The following is an 8,933-nucleotide window of genomic DNA, read 5'->3' as shown; positions in this document are numbered from 1 at the left end:
CGCCGGACACCTAGTGATGAGAAAAGCTCACTTGGCCTTTTAGGCCAGGTGAGCTAAAAATACAATTAACAAACTTGGTGCGTCTGAAGAGTTTTGAACAAAGAATTTGATGCCATAGATTTTTAATGACTTGAGGTATATATCTTAATTAAGGGACTGAAATTCGACGTATGCAATAACAGGGTCTTGTTAAATCTTTTCGATACCGTTGATACAAATCGGACAAACACAAATAGTCTCATGTATTTTTATTAAAAAATCAACAAAAAATTAAATACGTTTCTACAACAATGTATTAATTAAAATGATAAACATACAAATTTGTAATTGCTATATGATAATATTGATGGTATATTTACAGCTGCTATGTGAGGTACAATAATAAGTTTAAATACAATTAAAGCAAAGAATCTTGGGACACATAATTAATCAATCAGAATGATCGACTGATACAACAGTAAGCATTTGATACATTATGCTCGCTTGAACTTAAATAGTTAAATATATACATAAATAAAAAAAATCACATTTTATACATATAAACAATAGAATATCACAGACATGTTATTTGGAATTTACTTAAAGGAGATCATTACCTACTTTTATCATCAATTTTATAGGTTCATCAAATCTCTAAATCTTAATCTAATTTAATACTTTTCATTCATATTTATCTTGATTTAGTTTACAGATGTGAAGGTCTACACAGATAGACTGCTACATAGTCTATCAATCCTGTGAAATTTTGAAAAAGTCTTCCAGCTCCTATTTGTAATCCAGCTTTTGTTTTCTTAATTTTACCAACTGCAAAATCTTCCTGTCTTATACCATTACTTCTACCTTCCAGTCTCAAACTGTCATGTATATAATAAACCTCATTCCAGTTGTTATGAGGATCAGCCTGAAATTAAAATAATAATGTTATCTATCCATATAATATGACATATGATGAAATAATGAACAAAATTAAACCAAATTGACTTAGAGGCGATAAAAAATGACCACCACATAGGCATACTCTCAATGTATAGCTGATCTCAACTGCTCTCTGTATGCCTAATTGGAGTTATTTTGTATTTATTTATGTTACGTTTATGTTGGTGTTACGCGTTTGATTTATTGTGTAGTTGCAACTATTGTTTCTTTTTACTGAATTGTAATTTATTTGAATTTCGAAGGACTTTTACATCGAATAAATCTCAGTTGACATCTTTAAAGAATTTCTATTACAATATCCGTTAATATGCGAGCATGCTTAAAAGGTGTTGTGTAATGGTTTAGGACACGAAGTCTGTTCTCATAAAGATAAATCATTCTGTTCATTCATTTTTTTACCAAGACATTGTTGCATTTTGCTATTCCACATCAATTTGTAATGATATTTGAATATTACACGAAATGATATATATTGATTACTTACGATTGATGGAAGATGGAAGGTGGCCACTGAATCCTCTCTCGTCTTATCATCGACCGTCTTTATCATGTAATGGACATTACGCTTACTTTTGACCAAAGCCATGGACGGAACATTGTCGCAACAGTCATCGCCATTACTAATCAGGGACTCTAATCTATCATTTGGAGTGTGTGAATAGTTCATCTTTATAACAAAGTCTTTTGACTCAAAATTGGCAAATCTTGGAATAACAATTTTGGAATTTCCATCAAAGTAACCATAACTACTACCATTGATCTTCCTTATTGAAACGTTATGGTTTTCTATATAATTGTTTTTACCGGAATCATCTTTGATTTCTGTACCATCAAATGATATGAACAACTCGGGTTTACATTCTGTAAAAAAAATCAAACTGTTTATTAGTATACATATATATTTTAGGAAGGTGTTTAGCTGTTAATTTGAGAGTCGTATTTATTTTCTTTCGTATGCTCTAAAGTTAAGTATAAAAAACAGTCTGGTGTTACATTCTTAAAATCATATTTTCGGTAATTTGACAAAGTTTGACACAATCCATCGCTGATATCTCGAGGTTTTTTTTTTAAAGTATTTAGTCATACGAATTTAAATAATCATAATCAAACGTTTAAAAGTTGAAGGTTATTTGTTTATTAAATATTAAAAACGTATAATAGATATGCCCTTAAATAACAGTTTTATTATAATTATTACAGTCTATGATTAAAATAGATTGCTATATACGGAATGTTTCAAAGTTAAAAGAATGAAATATTCATTGTGGCGATGTGTACCATGTTAAACAAATCGATAAATGTCAATCACTAGATCAAATCGGCTTTTAATAAAATATTTTCGACAACTGATGTAAAAAGATATAATATATGGCATTCTTCTAATTGTTTTCTTCAATGCAAATTAAGACGCGTTTAACTCATCATAAACATAAAAAATCATAACAAAAGTACGCCCACAATACTAAGAAATAATACAAAAATAAGTTATCAATCAGTGTGCTATAGTGAAAAAAAGCTCCTTATTATTCCAACAGAAAACAAATGATGAAGTTCAAGGGCATACGACGCAACAAAGTACAAAAAGTTCAAGGGCATACGACGCAACAAAGGACAAAAAATTCAACAACCTCATGTATATCCAGCGTTATACTATACCAACTTGAAAATGAATAGAACAGAAAGTATGAAAAACAAGCCAAATGATGATTTAGGTTTTAAAACTTATCAGAATAAAGTTGTGATAAATGTATGTTTATCTTGTATATATCATCACCGTGTTGAAAAGTAAATAGTTGGAGCCATATTGAGTACATGCATGTGCAGATATAGAAAAGCACGATATACTCGAGGCTTGTCATACGGCTTAACTTTTTAAGATTTCGATTACCAAACTGTTGATAACTAGATATATATGTCTTGCCACTGGAATATGTAACATATCAATATTTTGATACTTCCTACATTTACTGCCGAAAAACATACATATACATAAAATGCATACCATTGCTAATGTATGTTGGATAAAATAAACTGCATGCACATTCAGTTGGATCATAGTGAGTCCCTGGTGCACATGGCATTCTAATCCAGTTTCCGTGAACTATTCTTTCGTAGTAAGTTGCATTTCCAAACACTGGTCTCATATCACAGGCTCCCTCGTGAAAAACAATTGGAGGACATGTTTCAGTTTTACCATTGAACTCAACACATCCTTGATATGGTCTGTACAAGTATCCCTCTGGACAACACAGAGAAACAGACTTTCCAAGGTTACATTTCCAATAAGCACGGTTGTTTTTTATATTACCGTAAGGATAGGACAACAAACCAGGCAGTCTGCATTTCTCTATAATAAAATAAATACAATTAAATTGACTCATTAAAATAATTTAACCTTTCATTCTGGTAAATAATATCCTCATCATAAACTAAGTTTCCCTCAATTTACATTGAGCAGTACGGGATTATCATTGTCCTTGTAAATTAAGTTAAAGCAAAACGTTCAAAGTATTTATTTAAAGCCATGAATGACTAAATAAATAAGCACGCTTCTGAAGTGTGCCATTTGCATAGAAAAGGTTACGAAAATTAGCATTGAATGTATATCCTACATACCTTTATGACAGACAACATTTTCAGCAGGTCGACAGGTGAGAACTTCCTGGTCCCAATATTGTCCCCATGGACACTGTCTGTAAGCACCAACTATCTCATTGTTTTCACCAAAGTAACATTGGATAAACTTATCACAGTCTTCTGGATGTGGATTGTAGCCGACTCCATTCCTCAATTCACAATGCTCACACGGACCTATGACATTAGACAATACAGAAGTTGAATTAATCTATGTACATGTACTTTGTATTATAATGATTTAATAATTGTAATTGATTATAAGAATTGAAATAATTGTATGCAACTTAAAGGTTTTCACATTTATAATTTGGACTACAAAATGAATTAATGTATAACCAAAATCTGCTTTATCCTGAACTACTGTCGTATGCATATAATTTACATCATTAAGTCACTCGCTGAACACTTTATGTAAATTGATTAAAAAATGTCCTTTAAGTTGCATTTTCGACTTCTTTTGTGTGTCTTTACTCAATATATGGGATACCATTACGAATTTGAGAAGTTCAACGATTCAGTGGTATCATATGATAGAAGTGGTACTCACCAGATATAGGCGACCGTTTGGTACGTGAAGGTGTGGTTATTTCAGGAGCCTGGGTTGTAGTCGTAGATGTAGTCGTAGTAGGGGGAATCCATGTGGTCAAATTTTGTGCTAGAAATAAACCATACAAATATTTTAATTAATCAGTTCCTTTATTTTTGGAAATGTGTTTCTTAAAACAGCTTTGGGTTAAATAAATGTTGATAAATAAAGAGGCAAATTCTTCTCCGCTAGAAAAATTATTGCAGACAGCTATAACACAACCACAATAGCTTACAGGAAGAACAAAAGTATCATGACATGCAGATTAAACAATACCACATTGGTTAATTCATCGTGTCATACAGGGAAAACAAACGTCATGACAAACAGGTAAAACAATTCCATCATGGCAAACATATAAAACTAAACATATACAACTAAACAATCCAAACGTATAAGTAAAAAGACCATACTGGCATATGTAAAACAAACCATTAGGTCATTCAGGTACAACAAAACAATCATGCCATACAGGTAAAAAAAACCGAACATGTCATACAGGTAAAACGAAACTATCATAGCAATATACTGGTCAAACAGAGCAACAGAGTGTTTTGTTATTTTCAATTTTGAAAGAAACGAAGCACTTTACGAGTGGCACTTATAAAGCATTGCATACAGGCTTAAAATCATGTCCAAATAAAATGGTCCGTTCGAAAACATTTATTGACGTTCTATAAAATATATCAACACGATACCTTAAAGTAAAAATAGCAATCATTGACAACACTAAAAAATATTCAGTAGAAAGGGAGACTTCATCATCGATGGACAAGATTAAGTTATATACTTGTCAAACGAAAAATAAAAGTGATAATGGCTTAAACAATAGCAAACAATAGATCAAATTGCTATTTATGGTTTGTTCTTATGATAAACAATATTCACAAATTATATATGCACTGATACACCATATGTCCTTTATATGATCTCCTCCTGGTATTACATAAATTGTACTTTTATATTTATGGTTGTATACACTAGTTCTTTACACCAGTCTCTATGCTTTTTAATAGTCTCAGCCTCTACATTCTTAGTTTTGATTGGTTCCTTTTCTTATTTTACCTACATCGATGTTTCGTCTGCATCCACACTAAATGAAACTTTTCAAGAGTGCTAACTTTTTAAAAATCCGATATGATAAATTATAAAACCATAAACTTTTCACTATCTAAAAAGACCATTGAATAAAATATAGCCTTACCTGGACACACCATTGTGACTACATTTCCAATAGCATCTGCTAGGTCTTGGTATGTGTTGACCATCAGTACTTTGTCATCTGCGTTAGCTATTCCAGATAATTCCGTCCTATCTGCGAAAGTAGATACTCCAATAGAATTCATACGGATTCCTTCATTTTTAGCTTCAAATGCAACTCCAATTGTTTGTCCTGGATCCGTAGAACGTTCGGTCGCAATAACAGTCCCTATTTTAGGTACACCTACACTTTTATAAGTATCTGTGAACATTTTGATCATAGTTTGAAGTCCTGTTGCTATGTTAACTCCAGTGCCGATCTGTTTAAGGTTAGTTATCTCCCTTTTAAGTAATGCTTGGTTTCCGGTGACTGTGATTTCTTTTGTTACAGTCTGACTGAAAACAATAAGTCCCATCCTTGCTCCGCCTTGGCCGATGTGAAGTCGTTCTACTAGCTCAATCAGGGTGTCTTTAAGAATGTTAAAGTCTGATGGAGTATTGTGATCTGATCCATCTACCACAAATATCATATCCATTTTACCTTGACATCCTGGAAAACGACATAAATTTTTATGAATAAATGCATGTGTTACGGGTAAATACATATTAAGTGGTCACATTAAAACACAAACTTGCATTCAAAGTAGGAATGAGAATGCATTATCATGGCTTTTGAAAATTGCTGTTTGAAAAGTCAGAAACCAAGAACAAAATGGTCGAGTTTTCTTTCAAAACCGTCAAAACGCAATGAACACAAAACATGAATCTGATTTTTTTTGTACATTGAACATGCTATCATTGTAATATCTCGTTCTAATAATACAGATAAAAAAATCTGTATGTTTACGTTACGAAACAAGCCTGCATCCCCTTCCAACCAAAAAAAAAACCACCACAAAAACAACAAGAGAAGAACTTGTCATGCTTAGAAATATGACCAATGTTATCATGAAGCTGTAAATTTGCTCATCAAAAGATGAAAAATCATAAAAATTATAAAACTATATGTAATCTTACCTTTCAATGGTATTGTATTTGAAGATACCTTACTATATAAAAATATAAAAGAACAAAACAATACTTTCATATATGGTAATTTTAACATATTGTAAAAATTAAATAAATCTCTACTATGAAAAAATAATGTTTAAAGTTTAACTTTCAAGTAGAATATGATTTGGTTGGATTTTGGGCGAGAAATTTATATCAAAAACTATTCAATTAGCTTGCAGTTTTCTTTTTCCTTGTTCCTGTAAAAGTCCAGTCACTTTAGCACACCTTGACGTAATTCCGTGGCGAATAATACGTCAGGTGGACCAAACACAATAATCATGCTTCAATGCGCTATATTGATGACATACATGTATTTTTTCAAATCTTGTTTTTCATATTACAGGTAAAATACACGTTATTGGAATAAACGATCTTAAAATAGTCACGTATCTATCTTAATCAACATTAAACAATTAACGAGACATTTTTCAAATTTGACAGTCCCCTAAATATTTTGTAGATTAAGATGAGGTCATGGAAAAGCCATAACAAATGTAGGAGGCTTATTATTTATTATGATAATAATATAAACATGATGAAAACGACCGCTGAACTTTTGACGCTATGTTGTTCACCTTAAACTGTTAATGTTACTTGTTTAATCGTTTGACTTGTTAAAAACAAAACAGGATTCGAATAATTTAAAAAGTCCCTCGGATTCGCGAATTACTTGTTTGCTCTTAGAAAGTGTTTGATGGTATCTGTTATGTTACAAACATTTTTATAATACTATGAAGAAAGTAAAACAAAATTAAAAATTGAGCAGCAACCCCATAAGAATCAGATGGTGAACTCATGTTGTAGGAATGGGTAAACAGTTCCTGCTTCACAAGTGACAACCGTTATATTTTTTTCAGATTAACTTCACAGAACATGTGATAAAGTATTCACAACTACATAAGGTAACATGTAGTTGTTCTTCTAATCATTCGTGAAATGACACAGACATAATTTTGTACCTTTACGGTCAAATATATATTTATATATATTCATGCAAAGACACTTAACCTTGAATTAGTATATTAAAGTCTACAGAAGCCCGATTCAAACAAAGATTGTCAGAAATGATGTCAGTCTATAAGAATAGTTACTGAAGAATTAAGAACAAGCCGATGACACGTTGTAAGTTCAGCAAAACCTCATTACTAGCCCTGTAGTAAGCACTTTTGTAAATAAGATGTTTATAAAGTGTTGAAAATATTCCAAATTCTACGGATATTCTACTCCAAAGTAAAGTTTGGGCAAATACGCCTTTTTGCTATAGACGTATTTTGCTAAACTTTTCGGATTTTTTTTTATGAATGCTCTTTAATTTTGTATTTGAATTTGCTTTTCAACTCCAAGCCTGGTGTCTTTGGTGAGTTTTTACTACTCGATAAAATTACAAAAAGAAGCCTTTAATTCTTATATAATTTCAAAATATCAGAACGGAAGTTAATATATATATAAAGAAAGAAATTTTAATTATCGGAATCCCATATTTGACATAACATTGTTTTGTCATACTTGTAGTTTTCACGAGAATGCCATCCGTTTGCTAATATTTTGTTGTTGATATATGACATCTTTTATTCAAATGATTGAAATCAAAAGATGTTCAAGTAAACAAATCTAGGTTAACCCCGCCAAATGTGTGTCATGTGCATGTTCTAAATAGGAACCTCATCAAACGGTAATCATTAGTTACACATGTATCTTAATATTATTGTTATTTTGTCTCTAAAGAGATTTGATCTTGATAGGGTATGAAATGTATGAATCCACTGTCACAACCGCTCTGTGTTTATGTGTGATGTTTTCCGATTTGTATTAATCTGACGAGGTAATCCTTTTTCAACTAAATTTTACAGTTTGTATTTATGTTTTTCCATTACACTACTATTCCAGTTTAGGATAGGGTTGGCGCATTCAAACATGTTTAGCCCCGCCCCAATTCTTAATGTGCCTGTCTTAAGTCCGGAGCCTGGAATTCGGTGGATGTCGTTTGTTAATGTCCGTCGAATTTGTTTTTCGTAAATTGTTTGTTCTAAATAAGGCCATTATTTTCACCTTTGAATTATTTCATATATTTAAGCAGACTATATATGGTATGGGTTTTTCTCATTGTTGAAGGCCGTATGGTTGCCTATAATTGCTTACATTCATTTCACTTGAACTCGGAAAGTTGTTTCATTGCCAATCATACAACATCTCCTTATTTTTATATTGTATGCTTAAAACATATGTGTTAGAAAAAAGTCTCGAATGGTATGATTTCTATACATGGTGTTACTTTCTGTATCACTATCACCAGACTGTGTTATCCGTTAACTAGAGAGCGTTTTGGAAAATGGCACGCTACTACGGTTACCCTGATGAAAAAACTTCGATGCCTTTAATATTTTAAGTTGTGATGGTATGCATAAAAACCAAAAGGCCGTTATAACAGAGAAGATTTTTATCCAACTTTGCCTGAGGTTGTTGCAACTTTACTTTCGTAACAGTTATATAACTTAACGATCTGAAATTTATATACAACATA

The 8,933-nt window shown here is 31.7% G+C and overlaps 1 protein-coding gene across 1 annotated transcript; it reads right to left on the bottom strand.

Annotated features, from left to right (window-relative positions):
* Positions 1-231: 231 nt before the first annotated feature.
* On the bottom strand, positions 232-6,512 carry LOC139481036 (protein PIF-like). Its single transcript, XM_071264071.1, has 7 exons — positions 6,377-6,512; positions 5,364-5,909; positions 4,121-4,228; positions 3,553-3,747; positions 2,939-3,283; positions 1,421-1,797; positions 232-901 (listed from the first exon to the last, which is right to left on the bottom strand). Exons 1-7 carry the CDS (start codon positions 6,462-6,464, stop codon positions 686-688), a joined length of 1,875 nt encoding a protein of 624 aa, XP_071120172.1. The 5' UTR covers positions 6,465-6,512; the 3' UTR covers positions 232-685.
* Positions 6,513-8,933: the final 2,421 nt, after the last annotated feature.

This window comes from Mytilus edulis, chromosome 7, assembly GCF_963676685.1.
Source record: "Mytilus edulis chromosome 7, xbMytEdul2.2, whole genome shotgun sequence".
Classification (NCBI taxonomy): Eukaryota; Metazoa; Mollusca; class Bivalvia; order Mytilida; family Mytilidae; genus Mytilus; species Mytilus edulis.
The sequence above is the reverse complement of the archived record's forward strand: the minus strand, read 5'-3'. Positions and strand labels throughout refer to the sequence as shown.

Excerpts from the sequence above, each read along its gene's own strand:
- LOC139481036 (XM_071264071.1), bottom strand. The coding sequence starts at position 6,464 with ATGTTAAAATTACCATATATGAAAGTATTGTTTTGTTCTTTTATATTT. Across the intron at positions 5,910-6,376 it reads AAATACAATACCATTGAAAG|GATGTCAAGGTAAAATGGAT; the intron begins GTAAGATTACAT and ends GTCGTTTTCCAG. Across the intron at positions 902-1,420 it reads CCTTCCATCTTCCATCAATC|GCTGATCCTCATAACAACTG; the intron begins GTAAGTAATCAA and ends TTTTAATTTCAG.